Source organism: Loxodonta africana, chromosome 11 (genome assembly GCF_030014295.1).
Source record: "Loxodonta africana isolate mLoxAfr1 chromosome 11, mLoxAfr1.hap2, whole genome shotgun sequence".
Taxonomy (NCBI): Eukaryota; Metazoa; Chordata; class Mammalia; order Proboscidea; family Elephantidae; genus Loxodonta; species Loxodonta africana.
Genome location: NC_087352.1, coordinates 4,974,293 through 4,996,986, shown reverse-complemented (window position 1 = coordinate 4,996,986; position 22,694 = coordinate 4,974,293). Strand labels below are relative to the sequence as shown.

The 22,694-nt window shown below is 42.3% G+C and overlaps 1 protein-coding gene and 1 long non-coding RNA gene across 3 annotated transcripts in view; one reads left to right on the top strand and one right to left on the bottom strand.

Annotated features, from left to right (window-relative positions):
- Positions 1-16,247, top strand: part of LOC135232759 (uncharacterized) — a 37,018-nt gene extending 20,771 nt beyond the window's left edge. The window contains exon 4 of the long non-coding RNA XR_010323307.1: positions 14,945-16,247. This is a non-coding gene — a long non-coding RNA (uncharacterized LOC135232759). The remainder of the gene's footprint in view (positions 1-14,944) is intronic.
- LOC100673526 (zinc finger protein 546) overlaps positions 1-22,694 on the bottom strand; it is a 32,014-nt gene that overhangs the window by 5,616 nt on the left and 3,704 nt on the right. Inside the window, exons 2-4 of one of the 2 annotated variants that reach the window (XM_023539908.2) lie at positions 16,481-16,566; positions 11,031-11,157; positions 9,352-9,453 (exon numbers count right to left, since the gene is read on the bottom strand). In XM_023539908.2, the coding sequence (XP_023395676.1) occupies positions 9,352-9,453; positions 11,031-11,157; positions 16,481-16,489 (238 nt within the window). In that variant the 5' untranslated portion in view covers positions 16,490-16,566. Of the gene's footprint in view, positions 1-9,351; positions 9,454-11,030; positions 11,174-16,480; positions 16,569-22,694 lie in introns of those variants that run through there. The other variant, XM_023539907.2, reaches the window with a different exon arrangement.

Genomic DNA, 22,694 nt, shown 5'->3' with positions numbered 1-22,694 from the left:
GATATAAAGATTCCTAGAATCAACAAGAACGAAAACACAACATACCAAAACCTCTGGGACACAGTGAAAGTACTGCTCAGATGTCAATTTGTAATAGTAAAAGAAGAGCCAAAATCAATACCTAAACCCTACAACTCCAACAAATAGACCAGCAAAAAAAGCCCATAGCCATCAGACGAAAGGAAATAATAAAGATTAGAGCAGAAATAAATGAAACAAGAAAACAATAGAAAGAATTAACAAGACTAGAAGTTGGTTCTTTGAAAGGATTAGTTAAATCGACAAACCACTGGGCAAGTTGAGAAAGGAAAAAAAAGAAGCAAATAACACAAATAATAAACGAGATGGGTGATGTTACAACAGAACCTACTGAAATAAAAAGGATAATAAAAGAACACTATAAAGAATCATACTCTGACAAATTTGAAAACCTAGAAGAAATGGACAAATTTCTAGAAACACATGACCTACCTAAGCTAACACAAACTGAAGTAGAAAATTTGAACAGACCCATAACAAAAGAAGAAACTGAAGAGGTCGTAAAAAAACTGTCCCCCCACTCCCAAAAAAAAGCCCTGGCCCAGACAGCTTCACTGGAGAATTCTACCAAACATTCAGACAAGAGCTGAGACCAATTTTGCTCTAACTGTTCCAGAACATTGAAAAGGATAGAACGCTCCTGAAGTCTCATTCGATGAAGTGAGCATAACACTGACACCAAAACCAGGCAAAGACACCATGAAAAAAGAATATTATAGACAATATCCCTTGTGAATATAGACACAAAAAATCTCAACAATATCCTGGCCAATAGAATCCAACACCATATCAAAAAATAATACGTCATGACCAAATGGGTTTCATACCAGGTACACAAAGATGGTCCAACATTAGAACATCAATCAACATAATCCACCACATAAATAAAAAAAAAGGAAAAGAACCACATGATCATATCAATTGATGAAGAAAAGGCGTTTGATAAAATCCAATACCCATTCCTGAAAAAACCCAGCAAAACAGGAATAGAAGGGAAATTCCTCAACATAAATAATGGCATATATACAAAACCAACAGCCATCATTATTGTCAAAGGAGAGAGACTGAAAGCATTCCCCTTGAGAATGGGAACCAGACAAGGATGTCCTTTATCATGACTCTTATTCAATATCGTACTGGAATTCCTAGCCAGAGCAACAAAGCAAGAGAGGGAAAGAAAAGGCATCCAAATTAGTAAGGAAGAAATGAAGTTATCCCTATTTGCAGGTGAAATGATTCTATACGTAGAAAATCCCAGAGATTCTACAAGAAAGCACCGTACTAACAGATGAATTCAGAAAAGTGGCAGGGTACAAGATCAACATACAAAAATCAGTCGGATTCCTCTACACCAACAAAGAGCACTCCAAAAAAGAAATCAGGAAAACAATACTATTTACAATACCCACCCCCCCCCCGCCCCATCAGAGATGAAATACTTAGGAGTAAACCTGACTAGGAATGTAAAAGACTCATACAGAGAAAACTACAAAAGAAACCTACATAAATGGAAGAACACACCATGCTCATGGTTAGGAAGACTTAACATTGTGAAAATGTCAATATTGTCCAAAGCGATCTACAGATATAATACAATCCTGATCCAGATTCCATTAACATTCTTTAAAGAGACAGAAAAACTAATCACCAACTTCATATGGAAAGGAAAGAGACTCTGGATAAGCGAGGTCTGAAGGAGAAGAACAAAGTAGGAGGCCTCACAGTTCCCGATCTCAGAACTACTATACAACCACGGTAACCAAAACAGCCTGACACTGTACAATGACAGACACATAGACCAACGGAACAGAACTGAGAACCCAGAAGTAATCCATCCACCTGTGGACAGCTAATCTTTGACAAACGGCTGACATCGGTTAAATGGGGAGGAAAGAGTTTCTTTAGCAAATGGTGCTGGTAAAACTAGATATCCATTTAGAGAAAAATAAAACAGTATCCATACCTCACACCATATACAAAAACTAACTCAAGATGGATCAAAGGCCTAAATATAAAAAACTATAAAGATCAAAAAAAAAAAAAACTTTTTTTTTTTTTTTAAAGAAAAAACAGGGGCAAACCTAGGGGCCCTAATTTATGGCATGGACTGTCAAACATAGCTAAAAATGCACTAACAGCAGAAGATAAACTAGATGACTAGGACCTCCTAAAAATTAAACACTTAAGTGCATCAAAAGACTTCTTCAAAAGAGTAAAAATAGAACCTACAGACTGGAAAAAAATTATGGCAATGACATATTTGACAAGGGACTAATCTCTATAGAAAACTTCAGCTCTTCAACAACAAAGACAATCCAATTAAAAAAGAGGCAAAGGACAGAAACAGACGCTTCACCAAAGAAAACATTCAGGCAGCCAACAAATACAAGGATATGCCATTAGGAAGATGCAAAGCAAAACAACAATGTGGTATCATCTCACCCTGGCACTAATGGCAATGATCAAAAAGCCAGAAAACAACAAATGCTGGTGGGTGTGAGGAGATTGGAACTCTCATACACGGCTGGTGGGATTGTAAAATGGTACAACCACTGAGGAAAATGGTATGGCGCTTCCTTAAAAAGTCAGAACTTGAGATACCATACGATCCTGAGCCATGACATGAATATGCACACCCATGTTCATCACAGCATTATTCACAATAGCAAAAAGATGGAAACAATCTAAGTGCCCACCAAGGAACGAGTGGATAAACAAACTATGGTACGTACACATAGTGGAATATTACGGAATGTTAAAGAATAACAATGAATCCACGAAACATCTCATGACATGGATCAACCTGGAGAACATTATGCTGAGTGAAGTAAGTCAGTCACAAAAGGACAAATATCATATGAGAACCTGGTGGTGCAGTGGTTAAGCATTTAGCTGCTAACCAAAAGGTCAGCAGTTAGAATCCACAAGCTGCTCCTTGGAAACTCTATGGGGCAGTTCTACTGTGTCCTAGAGGGTTGCTGAGTCAGAATCGACTGGAGAGCAATGATTTTGGTTTTACTGTTATAAAAAGTCAAGGTTTACACACAGAAAGAAACATTCTTTGGTGGTTACTAGGCATGGGAGGAGGAGGGAGGGAAAATCACTAACTAGATAGTAGGCATATAAGGTAGGTGTCAGCACATGACAGAAGCAAAGGAAGGCACTGGGAGGTACGCAGGAGTAAAAGGCAACAACGGTATATACTATTACATACACAATCCTGCAATAACAGTGATAACAATAATCTGTGAGCGGATACATGGGTAGATATGTAAGCTGAATAGGTGTGGGATGGCATATGGGATTACACACACGAGCATATATAAGTTTGGCAGAGGATATTTCTACATACATATTTGTATGTGCTACAAGACATCCAAATATACAGTAGAACATACAGGGAGCAAAGGTATAAAAACTCCTTAGCCATAACCAAACACCTTGAGGGACTGAGTCACTGGGCTTGAGGGCTTAGAACCATAGTCTTGGGGGACATCTAGGTCAGTTGGTATAACATAGTCCATAAAGGCAATGTTCTACATCCTAGTTTCGTGAGTAGCGACTGGGGTTTTAAAAGCTTATGAATGGCCATCTGGGATACTACTATTGGTCTCTTCCCATCTGGAGCAAAGAAGAGTGCAGAAAATCAAAGACTCAAGGAAACAATTAGTCCAGAGGACTAATGAACCACACGAACCACAGCCTCCACTAGCCTGAGACCAGAAGAACTAGATGGTGCCTGGCTATCCCTACCAACCGCTCTGATCGGGATCACAATAGAAGGTCCTGGACAGAGTGGGAGAAAAATGTAGAACGAAATTCAAATTCATAGAAAAGAGCAGACTTATGGGTCTGATAGAGACTGGTGGAACCACTATGGCCCTCAGACACCCTTCAAACCTGGAACTGAACCCACTCCCGGAGATCACCTTTCAGCCAAACAACAGACAGGCTTATAAAGTGAACAGTAACACCCGTGAGGAATGTACTTTTCAGAACAATCAACCATATGAAACCAAAAGGGCAGCATTTGCCCAAAAACAAAGTTCAGAAGGCAGGAAGGGGCAGGAAAGATGGGCAAATGGAAACGGGGTACCCAGGGAGGAAGTGGGTAGATTGCTATCACATTAAGGGGATTGCAGCTAACATCATGAAACAAAATGCATAAATTGTTGAATGGGAAACTAATTGGCTTTGTAAACTTTCACCCAAACCACAATAAAATGTTTAAAAAAAAAATACCAAAACTTACGGGATGCAGCTAAAGCAGTGTTTAATGGAAAATACATAGTTGTAAATGCTTATACATATATAAAAAGGGAAAGATCTCAAGTCAGTAATCTAATCGTCCACCTTAAGATACTGGAAAAAGAAGAGCAACCAAAGATAAAGCAAATGGAAAGAAAAAGATTACAGAGAAAATTAATTAGTAGGAAAAAAATACAGAAAATCAATGAAACCAAAAGCTGGAACTTTGAAAAGGTAGTCAAAATTGGCCAACTGTTAGCTAGACTGACTAAGGAAAAAGAGAGATGACTCAAATTACTAGAATAAGAAATGAAAGAGTAGACATTAGTAGCGACCATACAAAAATTTGTTGTTGCTGTTAGCTGCTCTTGAGTTGGCCCTGACTCATGGCGACCCGTGTGTTACAGAGTAAACTGCTCCCCAGGGACTTCTCAGCTGTAATCTTTACAGAAGCGGTGCACCAGAGTCACTGGGTGGGTTCAAACTGCCAACGTTGGGTTAGCAGCTGACAACAAATTACTTGAGCCACCCAGGCGCCTAGACCAAACAAAAATAAAAAGAACTATAAAGGAATATTATGAACACTTGTATTTCAATAATTTAGATAACTTGGGTGAAGTGGACAAATTCTTAGAAATGGAAAACTACCAAAACTGACTCAAGAAGAAATCGAAAATAGTAAGTAAACACATTCAATTACAAATGTAATAACTTCTGCAAAGAAAATCCCAGGTCTAGATGGCTGCACTGGTGAATCCTACCAAACATGTAAAGAATTAACACCAGTCTTTCACAAACTCTTCCAAAAAATAGAAGATGAGGATATATTTCTCAACTCCTTCTGTGAGGCCAGTATTAGCCTGATACCAAAACCTGACATCAAAAGAAAAGGAAACCACAGACCAATATTTCTTATGTATACAGATGCAAAAATCTCAATAAAATGCTAGCAAACTGAATCCATCAGCATATAAAAACGATTATACACCATGACCAAGTGGGATTTATCCTAGGACTGGGACACTGGTTTAAAACAACTTTGAAAAAGAACACTGTTAAATGACTAACGCTACTTAAATTCAAGATTTATCATAAAGTTACAGGGATGAAGGCAGTACTTATATTGGTATAAAGAAGAACAAATAGACTAATGAAACAGAATATAGGGTCCAGAAACAGAACTACACATACGTGGTCAACTGATTTTCAATAAAATTTAAAGGCAATTCAGTGGGAAAAGGATAGTCTTTTCAACAAATACTGCTGAAAAAATTGGATATCCATATGCCAAAAAAAAAAAAAATGGACTCATGCTTTGCATTGTTTATAAAAAATTAACTCAAAATGGATCAAAAACCCCAAAACAGTAACAATCCTAGAAGAAAACATAGGTGAAAGTCTTTGTGACCTTGGGTCTGGCAAAGATTTTTAGAGATGACACTAAAAGCACAGTCCATAAAAGAAAAAAGTGATAAACTGGAGTTGAATTAAGATCTTGTACTGTTCAGAAAACACTGTTAAGAGAACGAAAAGACAAACCACAAAATGGAAAAAAATGTTTGCCAATCACACATCTGATAAAGGACTTGAATCCACAAAACATAACTCTCAAAACTCAGTAATATGCAAACAAACAACTGAATTAGAAAACTGGCAAAGGATTCTAATAGACACTTTACCAAAGAAAACACATGGATGACAAATTAAGCACATGAAAAGTTGCTCAACATCACTAGACATTAGGGGAATGAAAATTAAAACCACAACATGATACCACTACACACCTCTTTGCATAGCTAAAAAAATTTTTTTAAGTGACCGTACCAAGTGCTGGTGAGTATGTGGAAGGCCTGGAATTTTCTACACTGCCGCTGGGCAAGTAAAATGGTACAACCACTTTGGAGAACTGCGTGGCACTGTCTTAAAACTTTAAACATATATTTACCATATGATCTACCCATTCCACTCCCAGATATTTACCCAAGACGAATGAAAGCACGTGTCTACACAAACACTTTTACCTGAGTGTTCATGGCAGCTTTATTCATAACAGCCCCAAACTGGAAATAACCCAAATGCCCATCAACAAGTAAATGGATAACAAGAAGTACTATATCTATATAACGTAGTATTAGCCAGCAATCAAAAGGAATGGCCTACTGATACACACGGCAACATGGGTGGATCTCAAAATAATTATGAGGAGTGAATGAAATTAAATGTAAAAAATGAGACATAGTGTGATTCCATTGATGTAAAACTCTAGAAAGTGCAAACTACAGTGACAGAAGGCAGATCAGCAGTTGCTTGGGGAGGAACATGAGGGTAGGATGACTCCTGGAGGCGACGGACATGTTTCTGTTTCGGGCTGTGTAATGGTCTCACAGGTGTGTGCACAGGCCAGTGCCGAGTGCACCAGTAGGCTGTAACTCTCTCTCACTGTCTCCCTAGCTGCTAACGGACATAAAAGCTACTAACAGACATAAGGTAAAGTACGTGCCCTAGGGGGAGATGATACCCTCTGAAGAAACCCAGAACTCTGTTAAGCTGTCTTAGTGGGTGGGGTAAAGGAGGAAGGGCTGTTCTCTTCGGCCAGTAAATCTAGAATCGCCTAAACAGGGGCAATAAATGATGTACATTGCCTACAGGGGGCCTTCCACTTTTATGACCGCCTTTTTATCTTTCGTTGAATGGGAAATGGTTAAGTTGGTTTCGTTGAATGGTGTAGTGGTTAAGTGCTACGGCTGTTAACCAAAGGGTCGGGAGTTTGAATCCGCCAGGCGCTCCTTGGAAATTCTATGGGGGCAGTTCTCTCTCCTACAGGGTCGCTGTGAGTCGGAATTGACTCGACGGCACTGGGTTTGGTTTTGGTTTTATCTTTCACTGCCTCCTTGTGTTACCCTTTCCCCTACCTGTTCTCTGCACATGCTATTTAGCACATAGACATGGCTATCCAATTAATATCTAACCCTGGAAGAGAGGAACTCAGGCGTTCTCCTCCCAAGATGCAAACTGGGGCATACTTAGATGCAATCTATCATCACCCTGAGACGGGAGCCTAGTTTCAGGAAGACTAGGCTGATGATGATGTATGCTATTCTACTCATCCCTGTCGTTTTTATTCTATAATGAAAACCTGTGGACCTCACCTAGAAAAGTGTCTGATCTCTGCTCTGCCCACATGGTCTTTACTAAGAGCTCATAAATATAGTGACACTGCAGTCAGCTTATTGAATTGTATACTTTTTAAGTATACACAGTTTGTTGTATGTCAATTATACTTTAATAAAGCTATTTTTAAGTTATAGAACTTAAAATGGGTGTATTTTATGTTATGTAAATTATACCTCTGTACATATCAGGAGCCCAGGTGGTGCAGTGGTTGCGAGCTATGGCCGCCAACCAAAAGGTCGGCAGTTCAGATCCACCAGGCACTCCTTGGAAACCCTATGGGGCAGTTCTACTCTGTCCTATAGGGTCGCTATGAGTTGGAATCTACTCGACGGCAATGGATTTTGGGGAGGGGGGAGGAGGGGTTTTCCATATGCTAAAGAAAAGACAGATATCCTGTGACTCAGCAATTCCATTTCTATACATTCTCAAGAGAAACGAAAACCCAAGAGAAATAAAAACATGAATACAAAAGTAATTGCACAGTAATATCCACACCAGCTGGCATAACCTGGTTTGGGAGCACAGATGACACCATCTCAGAACCTCTGCACCTGCGGTTCACTCTGCTTGGAACATTCTTCCCCAGTATTGACATGACGTGAGGCCTTACTTCACACCTGTCTTTAAAGAGATGGCCTTTCCTAACCGTGATGGTTAAGATGGTGTGTCAACTTGGCTGGGCCATGATTCTCAGTGTTTTGGCAGTCGTATAATGTTGTGATCACTTCCCTGTTGAAATTTGGTATGTGATCACCCCCGTGATGGAATCTGCTGAGTGGTACCGGTGGGGGTGGGACCTGTGGTGGCTCACCGTCCCCTCAGCCTTCATCTTTCTGCCTTCCACCATCTGCTTCCTTCCTGCTCACCTTGCAAAGGTGGTTGGCTTGTTCTGGATCCAGCAGCTGTCTTGTTTGACCTCTGGTTCTTGGGACTTGAGCTAGCAGCTTACCTGTTCATCTTGGGATTCACTGATCTTTATAGCCTGCGAGCAAGAGTCTTGCTCCCCAACGTGCCTATCTTGGGTTCACCAGCCGCTGCAGCTACGTGATTCAGGAGAAACCTTACAGTCTTCGCTGCCGACCTTGGGGATCCCTCGACCTTCACAGCCTGTGAGCAGGAGCCCTGCTCTCCGACCTGCTCATCTTGGGTTCACCAGCTTCAGCAGCTTCGTGAATTGGGAAAGGATTCTATCCTGATCCAAGGACTTGGGACGTTCCAACCCCTACAGTCGCATGAGCTGTTTCCTTATGTTTATATGCTTTACTGGTTTTGCTTCTCTAGAGAACCCAGCCTAAGGCACTAAATTTATCTAAATTAGCTCTGACAACCCCTCAACATCCTGTCTCCTTACCCTGCTTATTTGTTTTCTCCACAACATATATCACTACTTGATATTACATTATCTGTCTGTTTACTTGCTTACTATATGTCTCCTTTACTACAACATCAACAACTCCATGAACATACAGGAACCTGTAACAATAGTGCTTAGACTCTAAGACAGTGCTTGGCTTAGAGTAAGTGCATAATTATTGAATAAAATAATTTTAGGCAATGTAGAAATGAGTAAAAGTGTAAAGGTAAAAGAGGACCTGGAAATACAGGTAAAATGGCTGTTAGCAGGGAAGAAAGCAAGCAGGTCCCTCTTTGAAAGGAAGGGGAAAGTATAAGAAGAAAACCAAGAAGCCTGGCAAATGGGGGCAAAGATAAAGTTCCTTTGGCAGCTCGTGTTTAGAGGACCATAATGTCTTCCCAGGTTTCCGGCCTTTTCTCCACAGGCCTTGGGCCTTTGAAGGGAGCTTTCCAAACAACAGGTGAGAGGCAGCCTCCTCCCCGACCTGTGGGCTGTAAGCTGTGATGGCTCCTCCCTCCTGCTTTGCTGTCACTCACCTGTGTACCAGCTTCTTGTCCCTGCCCTCACTGCCATCCAGGGCTCATTCTCTTGCTCCAGTAAGGTAATCACATCTGGCTTAGGACTGGAACATCCTGCTCCTAAGAAAAGAAATGCCACATGATATAGGAAAAAAAAAAATGTCAGCTCAAAGTGACTTAATCAGACCTGGTTACATTAATAATAAACTGTGGGTCAAAATGGTACCTGATAAAGTGAAGAAAAAGGCCACCGAAGGACATTCACACTAAAGTGAACTCATGATCACAGGACTAAAGAAACTAGATACCAAAAAAAAAAAAAAAAACAGACTTGTTGCCATCGAGTTGAGTCTGACTCATGGCAACCCTAAAGGACAGAGTAGAACTGCCCCATAGGGTTTCCAACAAGCGGTTGGTGGATTCGAACTGCTGACCTTTTGGTTAGTACCTGAGCTCCTAACCACTGTGCCACCAGGGCTCAGTGACTAGATAGGAGACTGAATCAGAGAGGGAAAAGGTCTGCTGTGCTTTTAAATGCAGTGTAGAGAGGGGTTGAGAATACAAACTCTGGAGCCATATGGCTCGGGTTCAAATCCTCTCTGCCACCTGCCTGTACGACCTTGAAAAGTTACTTACCCACAATGTGCCTCAATTTTATCAAATGCAAAATGGGGCTGATATTATCTACCTCACAGGGCTGTTGTGAGGATTAAATGAATTAAAGGGCTTAAAAGGATGCATACTGCCCCACTGCCGTCAAGTCAATTCTGACTTATAGCGACCCTATAGTACAGAGTAGAACTGCCCCATAGGGTTTCCAAGGAGTGGCTGGTAGACTTGAACCGCAGACCTTTTGGTTAGCATTAGTAGCCCTTCACCACTGTGCCACCAGGGCTCCACTGTTATTTTGCTGAGAAAAAAATAGTAAGTTTCCTAAATGCTTCCAGGTTTTTCCTCAGATCTTCCTTCCATGGAAAATGCAAGATTCGCAGACCATAACTTTCAAACCACAAAGCGGGTTAAAGAGAGTAAGCCTCTTCTCGGATGGATGGGATGTGTTTCCTTGAGGTTTAAGTGACTTCTGTTAACCCGATCCACCACTATACGCTGTAGAGGTTCTTTTGCTAACCAAAGAAAACCGGAGCCCTGGGACGAGCTGTTCTCCTTGCAGGTGGCCAGAAATGAACACAGAGTATCTGTGGGAATTCTGAGCATACATATGAGATCTGGTTCTTTTTACAGTGCTGTAGAGCTCAAATCTGGGAGTCATTTATGAAAATGGGCAGCTGCAGGAAGGGCCGGGGGAGGAGTGAAGGTCACTGAAGGATGCAGAAGATGAAGGCTTAATGCAGGTACCCATTTCCAACCCAACAATGCTTAAACCATTTCGGTAGAAATTGTTGTGTGCCCTGAAGTCAATTCCGACTTACAGCGACCCTATGGGACAGAGTGGAACTGCCCCATAGGGTTTCCTAGGCTGTAATCTTTACAAAGGCAGACTGCCACATCTTTCTCCCATACAGCAACTGGTGGGTTGGAACCACTGACCTTCCTGTTAGCGGCCCAGTGCTTAACCATTGCACCTCCAGGGGGCAGAAATTCAGCTGGCTTCTTAAAACAGAGCTCTGAAGCTGAACACTGGAGGAAGTGGATATTCCAGAGACAGATGGTAAATTATTTGAGGCAGACAGCCTTACCCAATGAGACCAAGTTGCTGTAGTTCTCCAACATCACATCTCTGTATAGGCCCCTCTGAGCAGGGTCCAGGCATTCCCACTCCTCCTGAGAGAAATCAATGGCCACGTCCCTGAACGCCAATGACACCTGAAAGGACAAACCCCTGTGATTTTTTTTATTGTGTTGGAAATATATATAACAAAACCTACTCCATCTCAACAATTTCTACATGCATGATGATGTTGATTATATTCTTGAAGTTATACAACCATTCTTGTTATCCTTTTCCAAATCATTCCACCACCATTAACATAAACTCAGTGCCCTAAGCAAACCACCCCCCCACACCCAGCAACCACTTATAATCTTTGGTTTCTATATATTTGCTTATTTCATATTCGCGAGATCATACAGGTTTTGTCCTTTTAATTAATCTTAATTTGTTTGTTTTTGTGATTTCCCTATTTGAGTTGATATCAGGACGTTCTGTTTTGTGACCTTGTGTTGTGCTGATATCTGATATTATTGGTTCTCTGACCAAACAATATCCTTTAGTATTTCTTGTAGCTTTGGTTTGGTTTTTGCAAATTCTCTAAACTTGTGTTTGTCTGTAAATATCTTAATTTCGCCTTCATATTTGAGAGAGAGTTTTGCTGGATATATGATCCTTGGTTGGCAGTTTTTCTCCTTCAGTGTTCTGTATATGTCGTCCCATTCCCTTCTTGCCTGCATGGTTTCTGCTGAGTAGTCAGAACATATTCTTATTGATTCTCCCTTGAAGGAAACCTTTCTTTTCTCCCTGGCTGCTTTTAAAATTTTCTGTTTATCTTTGGTTTTGGTGAGTTTGATGATAATATGTCTTGGTGTTTTTCTTTTTGGATCAATCTTAAATGGGGTTCGATGAGCATCTTGGATAGATATCCTTTCGTCTTTCATGATGTCAGGGAAGTTTTCTGTCAGGAGTTCTTCAACTATTTTCTCTGTGTTTTCTGTCCCCCCTCCCTGTTCTGGGACTCCAATCACTCGCAAGTTATCCTTCTTGATAGAATCCCACATGATTCTTAGGGTTTCTTCATTTTTTTTTTTAATTCTTTTATCTGATTTTTTTTCAGCTATGTTGGTGTTGATTCCCTGGTCCTCCAGATGTCCCAGTCTGCATTCTAATTGCTCGAGTCTGCTCCTCTGACTTCCTAGTGTGTTGTCTAATTCTGTTATTTTATTGTTAATCTTTTGGATTTCTACATGTTGTCTCTCTATGGATTCTTGCAACTTATTAATTTTTCCAGTATGTTCTTGAATAATCTTTTTGAGTTCTTCAACAGTTTTATCAGTGTGTTCCTTGGCTTTTTCTGCAGATATCCTAATTTCATTTGTGATATCATTAAGCATTCTGTAAATTAGTTTTTTATATTCTGTATCTGATAATTCCAAGATTGTATCTTCATTTGGGAAAGATTTTGATTCTTTTGTTTGGGGGGTTGGAGAAGCTGTCACGGTCTGCTTCTTTAAGTGGTTTGATATGGATTGTTGTCTCCGAGCCATCACTGGGAAACTAGTTTTTCCAGAAAATCCTCTAAAAAAAAATGCAGTCAGATCCCTATCAGAGTTCTCCCTCTGGCTCAGGCTATTCAGATGTTAATGAAGCCGCCTGGGGAGGGTGGGGGAGGGAACAGAGAGATAGGAGAGTAGCACCTCAGAATATAGCCAGAGTTGCTTGTCTTGCTTGGAATGACTGTTATATCTGAGATTCCCGCGGGCGCGTCGCCTATGTGTGCTGGCTGTGTGGAGATTGCCCCCAGGGGGTCTGGCCCGCTGGAGTCACGGTCCGATCCTCCGCTTCCAGCCCCACACCCAGCGTCAAGGCTCCCCTACTGGGACGGTGCACTCTCGACTCCAAAATCAGTCGCTGCCTCCCGGGGACTTCTCGTCCCTCCAGCCGCGTGGCCGTGCCGCCCCCGTGAACCAGGTGGGCCCCCTCCCGGGGTTAGTTCAGATGGGTGGAGTAGCTCCCTGTGCTTGTGCCGCGACCGAGTGTCCCGGCTGGAACGCTGTTCTCCCCGCTCCAATACCAGTCGCTGCCTCCCGGGGACTTCTCCTACCGGCTGCGTCCCACGCCGCCCGCGCGACCTGGCTGGTCCCCTTCCCGGGGTTAGTTCAGGGGGTGGAGCAACTCTCCGTGTTTATGGCGTACCTGCGTGCAGTCGAAATCCCTGCGGGACGGTTCCCCGGCTCGGATGCTGCTCTTTCTGCTCCAAGATCAGTCACTGCCTCCCGGGGACTTCTCCTACCGGCTGCGTCCCACGCCGCCCGTGGAACCGGCTGGTCCCCCTCCCGGGGTTAGTTCAGGGGTGTGGAGCAGCTCTCTGTGCTTGTGCCGTACCTGACTGGTACGCTGGCTCCAGGCTCTGGAAACTATCGCTGCTTCCCCGTATTAGTTCGTTCTCCGTCTCTAAATCTGTGTTTGTTGTTCAGGGTCGTAGATTATTATGTATGTGATCGATTCACTTGTTTTTCTGTGTCTTTGTTGTAAGAGGGATCCGAGGTAGCGTCTGCCTAGTCCGCCATCTTGGCTCCGCCCCCAGGTTTTGTCCTTTTACAACTGACTTATTTCGCTCAGCATGATGTGTTCAAGGTTCCTCCATGTTGTGGCATGCATCAGGACCTCATTTCTCTTTATGGCTGAATGGTATTCCATTTATGTACACACCACATTTTGTTTATCCATTCACCCACTGATGGCCAGTTCGGTGGTTCCACCTTTTGGCTATTGTGAAAAGTGCTGCAATGAACATTGGTGTACAGGTTTCTGTTTGTGTTCCTGCCTTCAGTTCTTCTGGGTACATACCTAGGTCTGGGATGGCTGGGTCATATGTTCAACTTTCTGAAGAACCACCAAAGTGTTTTCCACAGTGGCTGCACCATTTTACATTCCCACCAGCAATGGATGAGGGTTCCTGTTTCTCCACAGCCTCACCCACACCTACTGTTTTCTGGTTTTTGATCACTGCCATTTAAGTGGGGGTGAAATAGTATCTCATCGTGGTGTTGATTTGCATCTCCCTAATAGCTAATGCCATTGACCATCTCTTCATGTGCCTTTCGGCTATTTCAATAACCTCTTTGGTAAAATATCTTCAAGTCCTCCGCCCATTTTTTGTTTAGGCCGTTTGTCTTTTTGTTGTTAAGTTGTAAAACCCGTGTATTATTAAATAGTTTTTAAAACGTATTTTCAAGATGGAAAATTGTTTTGCAGGGAAGAGGCAACCGAGCAAGCAACTAAGCTGGGGGTCAAGCCTGTGACATATAGGGAAGAGTAAGGAAATTAGTATTTCTGAATAGAGTGCCTGTATGCTTTTAAAGAACACTGTTGATACAAACAAAACATCCTGTACACCATGGGATGACATAATCATCCAAGGGTCTACCCAGTGCCATCAAGTCGATTCTGACTGATAGCAACCCTACAGGACAGAGTAGAACTGCCCCATAGGGTTTCCAAGGAGCGGCTGGTGGATTCAAACTGCTGACCTTTTGGTTAGCCGAACACAGTGCTACCAGGGCTCCATCCAAGGGTCTTAGAATGAATAAAATAATCAAAATTTCCCGATTAAATGAAATAGCTTAAATAAGTACACTGCCTGTTATATGACCACATTTCAAGTTCTGAATAAACGTGAGTCCCATCCTCTTTTCCCTTCAAGGAGAAAAATAGGACAATTTTTTTTTCTCCTGTAAAAGTACCATAAAGTCTACATCTTAGAAAATAAGACTTCAATCACATTACATGATTTTACCAAAACTCAGGTTCATCATTATGCAAGATTATCATAAACATTTTTTTTCTGTGGTGACAAACTTTAGTTAATATATTTTATTGGCTTGCTAATCATCCATCTTGTAGATATATCAGACTTTATCCTTCTTTTATCTTTAGGTATTTAAGGTCGACAAAATGTCTAACATCTTCCGAAATCCTGTTGAGTGTATTTCCATCCACCATTAGGGATCCGGGGGTTATCGGACCTGCTACCACCACTATCCTTCATGAACACTTGCCTTGTTCCTGAAGCAGACATGCTGATGTAGAATGATCCACAATGACACTGATGTCACTGGAGACCAACACAACCTCCTCAACCACAAAACTCAACTTTTTCCTGTTGTTCATCCCTCAGGGACCATTATGGATTGAATTGTGTCCCCTGAATATGCGTGTTGTAAATCCTAACCTCTATGCCTGTGGTTATAATCCTGTTTGGGAATGGGTTGTCTCTGTTATGTTAATGAGGCTGGATTAGTGTAGGGTGTATTTTGAGTCGATGTCTTTTTGAGATATAAAAGAGATTAAACAAGCAAGCTAGGAAGCAGAGATGGGGGAAGAGAGATGCCAAGACACATGGAGATCACCCAGGAGCAGGGGCTCAAAGAGAAAAGAACCTTCCTCCAGAGCCGACAGAGAGAGAAAGCCTTCCCCTACAGCTGGAACCCTGAGTTTGCACTTCTAGCCTCCTAAACCGTGAGAAAATAAATTTCTCATCTAGTGCTGCTATGGAAACACTGGTGGCATAGTGGTTAAGTGCTATAGCTGTTAACCAAAAGGTCAGCAGTTTGAATCCACCAGGTACTTCTTGGAAACTCTATGGGGCAGTTCTACTCTGTCCTATAGGGTTGCTGTGAGTCGGACTCGACGGCAACGGGTTTGGTTTGAGTTTAGTGCTGTTATAACAGAAATAAGTGGTATTTCTGTTATAGCAGCACTAGATAACTAAGATAGGGACCCCGTGGCTAGACCCTGAAGTCCCCATACACAGGCTCCAATCACACTCCAATGCAGTCCTATAAGCCTCTGAAGGCATGATATCTCACCATGGGCAGAACGTTCAACACTATATTCTATCTCATCAGCAAGCAGAATTCAGGTCTCTGGAGGTGAAAACTTCACTACAAGTTCTAATGGAAACATCATCTCTATGCAGTGGGATCATGAGGCTGACAAAAAAACAAAAAACAAGTGTGTTGCCGTTGAGTCAATTCCAACTCATAGCAACCCTAGAGGACAGGGTAGAACTGCACTGTAGGGTTTCCAAGGAGTGGCTGGTGGAGTCCAACTGCCGACCTTTTGGTTAGTAGCCAAGCTCTTAACCGCTGGGCCACCAGGGCTACATGACTCTGACAAGGGAAGCTAAAATACCTCCCCCAGCAGATTTCACCTTCCACGGCTCTGTCGATGCTCCTGAGAGAAGACTGGGACTGAGGAGATGGTGAATGATGAACAGGTGAGCACGGGTAGGAGAAAGGAGACCCTGAGCAAGAAGGACCCTAGGCTGCTTGGTACCATTTGTCACTGTGATGACGACAGCAACTGGGCAGCAGGTTCAGCAATAGGGTTCTCTTAGGAAGCAAGTCTGAGAATGAGAAAAATGATCACACAAATTCAAAAACATTTCAAGGGTGAGAAACATACACTTACATGGGCCATGGTTTTAGAACTGCAGGAATGTGTCAGTCTTCCTTGGGCTTCCTCTACCAGAGAAGCAGAGTCCAGAGAAGCCAGGGCTGGGAGAGGAACAAGAAACTTTGATAACAGGTGTGTCTCGGAACTCCCAAATTGACTTACGTTAATATAATCCCATTTTCCCCCCTTTGTTTCTATTTCCAACACCAACACTCCGCACACACAAATCAGGGAAGACAAGAAGGAGTCTGGATAAAGCCCTCCCCACGCCACAGCAAACCAGCGCGCAGGTGTAGCTCAGAACAGAGGCCTCCTGCACTGAAGGTAGGTCAGGTATGCTAGCAAGAGAGTCTCTAACCAAAAAATAAATGAAAAACCAAACCCATTGCTGTTGAGTTGATTTCGACTCACAGTGACCCTACAGGACAGAGTAGAACTGCCCCATAGGGTTTCCAAGGAGCAGCTGGTGGATTCAAACTGCTGACCTTTTGGTGAGCAGCTGAGCTCTTAACCACTGAGCCACCAGGGCTCCAGAGGGTCTCTGGCCCACCCCAATTTATAAGGATGCTGACCTGTAGCTGAGACTGAACTGTTGAGTCCTGCCCTGAGCTGAACTTCTTCCGTCCATGTCCCCCTTCTAAGGCTGAGAAGAGGCCACCCATCTAAACCGAGATACCATTCATGGTTTGGGCATATGCCTGGAGTTCCCAGACACAAAGGCAGAAAACAGGAGGTGGCCTTTCCCACTGCAAAACTGCACTTGCCCACATGGAGCCTTCCCCAGCCAGAATTACAGCCCCCAGAATCCTCTGGGCCCACCAGCCTCTATTTCCCAATTAAGATCATCCATACTGCTTTCTTGCATGAAGTCATTAGAAATCCCAACCTGGGGAGGGGTGAATTTCATGCCCAAGGTGGCGAGGTGACAACAACAAAAGTAGATATATTTAGGATCTTCTATGTGATGGGTCCTTTATCACATTAATATTTAATTATGCAATGTAGTTATCTCCATTCAGCAGATGAGATCATGGGGCTCAAAGTAAAGTTCCTCGCCCAAATCCACGATTAATAAGAGGCAGAGCTGTGTTCTGAATCCACATTTCTCTAAATATAAAGCCAGTTCTCTTTCAGCTTTGGCTTCTTGCCTCTGAAGCCCAAGATTTCTTCCTTTGAGTGAAACCAGAGCATGGGTAATTCACTAAAAAATAACAAGACATCATCCACCAAAGTTATTCAGTGCCAGTACAATTAAGGAGATGCTTGTTGAAGAAACAAGGAATACCAGTTTATGGTTGTTAGATTGGCAGATAGAAAAGGCTGATGATACGCCATCTGAGCAAGGTTACGGGGAGACAGACACTGTGCAGTTGCTATAGATTTGTGCAAACTTAAAATAGGGTATGTAGAAATATGTGGAAGAATTTAACCACAAAAGCCTACTTCTGGGACTCTGTCCAAAGAAAATGATTGTAAAAGTGTAGAAAGATTTCTGCAGGAATGGCAGTGTTCAGCACTCTGAGCCCAGCGATAGTTGATAGTTAAATAATGACAGAACATCTCTGTAATGGAATATTAAGTAGATATTAAACACTGTGGAAATCCTGGTGGCATAGTGGTTAAGTGCTATGGCTGTGAACCAAAAGATCGGCAGTTCGAATCCACCAGGCGCTCCTTGGAAACTCTATGGGGGCAGTTCTACTTTGTCCTACAGGGTCACTATGAGTCGGAATCGACTTGATGATCACATCCGTAAGAACTGTATACATACGTTATGGATTGAATTGTGTCCCCCCAAAACATATGTTGTAAATCCGAACTCCTATACCTGTTGTATGGAAACCCTGATGGTGGTTAAGAACTACGGCTGCTAACCAAAAGGTCAGCAGTTCAAATCCACTAGGGGCTCCTTGGAAACCATACGGGGCAGTTTTGCTCTGTCCCATAGGGTCGCTATGAGTCGGAATCAACTTGATGGCAGTGGGTTTGGTTTTGGTGATACCTGTGGTTATAATCCCCTTTGGGAATGGTTTTTTGTTGTTGTTGTTATATTAAGAGGCCATATCAATGTAGGGTATGTTTTAAGCCAGTCACCTTTGAGATATAAAAGACAGCAGATTAGGACAGAGAAGCAGGCACAACTGGGGGAAGGTACATGCCATGTCATTTGATGATCACCAAGGAATAGAAGCTGAAGAGAGACAAGGACCTTCCTCCAGAGCCAACAGAGAAAGCCTTCCCCTGGAGCTGTGCCTGAATTTGGACGTCTAGCCTCCTAAACTGTGAGAGAATAAATTTCTCTTTGTTAAAGCAATCTACCTGTGGTATTTCTGTTATAGCAACGCTAGATGACTAAGACAATGCACATATATGTAAAGAAAGTAAGAATGAAAAACGGGCAGAAGGGCAGATATCAAAATAGAGAAAAAATTCAGAAAATTATATACCCATATGCCAACACCACTCATCTGCATGACATACATATATTTTTTTATTGTCCTTTAGATCAAAGTTTACAGAGCCAATTAGTTTCTCATTAAACAATTAATACACATATTGTTTTGTGACATTGGTTGCCAACCCTGTGATGTGTCAACACTCTCCCCTTCTAGACCTTGGGTTCGTCATTTCCATTCATCAGCTTTCCTGTCCCCTCCTGCCTTCTCTTCCTTGCCCCTGGGCTGGTGTGCCCATTCAGTCCTGTATACATGGTTGAACTTCATGTGTTATTGTTTGTATTATGGGACAGTGTCATCTTTGGCTGAACGGTAAACCTCAGGAGTAACTTCAGTACTGAATTAAAAGGGTGTCCGGAGGCCATACTCTCAGGGTTTCCCCAGTCTCCAACAGACCAGTAAGTCTGATCTTTTTTTGTGAGTTTGAATTTTGTTTTTGCATGATATATTTTTGGTATACTTTTTGCTTAAGTATGATCCATAATTTTTAAAGCCTTTTAAAATACACACAGAGGCATATATATTTATTTTATCTTGATAAGAGAAAGCTCTTCTTTTTAAAAGCAGTCTTCTCTTGAACTTGGAGGAAAAGCTCAGGATAATCTAAAAGCAGTTGTTTTACTGAATTTTTTTCCCCTTTAGCACCTAATACCTGGACTTTTTTATGTATGTCCATGAGTATGAATGTACTGCAGTATCTTGTATGCACTGATGATGGTCTCAGTGAGGCTTTCCTTCATGTATTCCTGACAGCTTGTTTTGCTCTGAAACTGTCCTTTCAGCCATGCTACCCTCCAACTGCTGGTGAATCACCTTGTCCCATTAATTTCACTTTGGATCTAACATCATTAGAATAAAAACTGCCAGGTATTGAATTGTACAGTCCACTATAACAGCGACTAGACACGCACAGCTTTTTAAGTTAAAAATTAAATTAAAAATTCAGTTCTTCAGCTGCATTAGCCACATTTCAAATGCTCCATAGTCAATTCTGACTTGCAGCGACCCTACAGGATAGGGTAGAACTGCCCCGTAGGGTTTCCAAGGAGCAGCTGGTGGATTCGGACTGCTGACCTTTTGGTTAGCAGCCATAGCTCTTAGCCACTGCGCCACCAGGGCTCCAACGTATCGAAGACTGTAGGAAGAGACTATATCCAGCATCAGAGAAAGTTTCTGTCGGATAGCACTGGTATAAAGCATAAAAAACTGCGTTGCCAGCGAGGCAATTCAGACTCTTAATGACCCTATAGGACAGAGCAGAACTGCCCTGTAGGGTTCCAAGGTGGTAAATCTTTACAGAAGCAGACTGCCAGATCTTTCTCCTGTGGAGCGGCTGGTGGGTTCGAACCGCTGACCTTTAGGTTAGCAGCTGAGCACTTAAACACTGAGCCATCAGGTATAAAGCATACAGAATAAAATCCATTTATCTCCACAGAGTTCCCCTGAGTTCAAAATAATTTGGTCAAAACCTGACAGGGGTGGGTGGAGAAACGAGGACACCAGCTTCCTATGAGCTCCTGGGGCATGTGACCTGAATTTCTCCAGTGGCTTTTATTACCTGGTGGCACGGAGCCCTGGTGGTGCAGTGATTAAGAGCTATGGCTGCTAACCAATGGCCGGCAGTTTGAATCCACTGGCCGCTCCTTGGAAACCCTATGGGGCAGTTCTACTCTGTCCTTTAGGGTCGCGATGAGTCAGAATCAACTCAATGGCAACGGGTTACCTTAACTTATTCAGTCTATTCTGATCTTATTTTCTCTGTTGGGTTGCAAGAAATTTAAGGGTAGCAACTATGTGGTTTTAGTTCTTGTATTCCCCCAGTTACTATCAGAAGATCCAGTGTACTGCAAGCCTTCATGTCTGATTATTTGACAAAAATTCCATTTTTAGGAATTTTTCTTGGGAAATAGCTACAAAAGCATATTAATATATATGAATAGGATGTTTATCATATAACAATTTATTGCAAAAATATTAGAAACATAAATAGCTGTAGCAGGCAACAGGTTAAATAAATTATGGTCAGTTATGATGGCACACTAAGGCATGAGTTACACTGATTACATTGCCCCATATTTATTGCTGGAGAAGGACATTCGCGATGAGTCACTTACTGATTGAGAAAGGCAAATTAAAGTATATAAAATAACAGGCAGGGTTATGGCATTAAGAACAGACTCTGTTGTCAGACTTTCAGAATGTGAATCGGTCTGACAGCTACTAACTTCTCAGTTGGTTTTGTGGGTTCAGAAGCCCTGGTGGCGCAGTGACTAAGAGTTCGGCTGCTAACAAAAATGTTGGCAATTTGAATCCACCAGTTGCTCCTTGGAAACCCCATGGGGCAATTCTACTCTGTCCTCTAGGGTCGCTATGAGTCGGAATCGACTCAATGGCAATGGGTTTGGTTTGGTTTGGTTATGGTTTCAAGTCCTAATCCCCAGTACCTGTGAATATAACCCTATTTGGAAATAGGGTTTTTGCAGATGTAATTAGTTAATATGAGGTCATACTGGAGTATAACCCATTGCTGTTGAGTCGATTCTGACCCATAGTGACTCTAGAGGACAGAGTATGGGGCTTCCAAGGAGCGGCTGGTGGATTTGAACTGCTAGCCTTTTGGTTAGCAGCCGTATCACTTAACCACTGTGCCACCAGGGCTCCATATTGGAGTGTGTGGGGGGGGGGGCGTTAATCTAACCTGACTGACATCTGTAGAAGAAGAGACACATGCTCCCTTCAGAGGAAGGCTCAAGGGAAAGATCCCTCCTTGTCTCTTCCAGCCTCTAGCAGCCCCAGGCATCTCTTGGCTTGCGGCAGCATAACTCCATTCTCTGCCTCGGTCTTCACATGACTCTGTCTCTTCTGATGCACACATCAGTCATATTACCTGCCCACCCCCATACTGAGGGATCCTTCCCTTGAGCCTTCCACTAAAGGGAGCACAGCCCTGTCCGCACCCTGAATGCGAACTTCTAGCCTCCAGCTCTGTGAGAAAATAAACTTCTGTTGTTTTAAGCCACCAGTCTGTGGTAATTTGCTATGGCAACCCTAGGAAACAGCTGGCAAACTAGGGATAAGAACAGTATCTCATAGAGTTGTCATGAAGATTGAGCTGATACACATAAATTTCTTAATGATGTTGTCATTAGGTGCCATCGAGTCGATTCTGACTCATTACGACCTTATGTACAACAGAACGAAACACTGCCCAGTCCTGGGCCATCCTCACAATCACTGCTATGCTTGAGCCCATTGTTGCAGCCACTGTGTCAGTTCATCTTGTCGAGGGTCTTCTTTTTTGCTGACCCTCTACTTTACCAAGCGTGATGTCCTTCTCTAGGGACTGATCCCTCCTAATAACATGTCTGAGGTACGTGAGATGTAGTCTCGCCATCCTTGCTTCTAAGGAACACTCTGGCTGTACTTCTTCCAAGACAGATTTGTTCATTACTTAAATTACTAAAAAATATTACTTAACAGTATGTAATTATTAAAAAAAAATTAAAACATTATTATTAAAATAAAGGTCATTATGTCCTTTATTCTATTGTTATTAAATAAAATTATTTTCTACTGCTTCCTTTTTTTCCTCGTAGTAAAATTTGAGCCTCAGGTCCATTCTTTTTTATAATGATATTTTGGAGCCAAGCCTTGAAAATACAATTCTTTTTAATTAATAATATTAGCAAAACAGGTTCTCAAAAAGGTAACCAAGAAATCCCCCCTCATCCCCGCAGCTACCAAAGGTGAGAAATCATTCTTCAACATAAAAC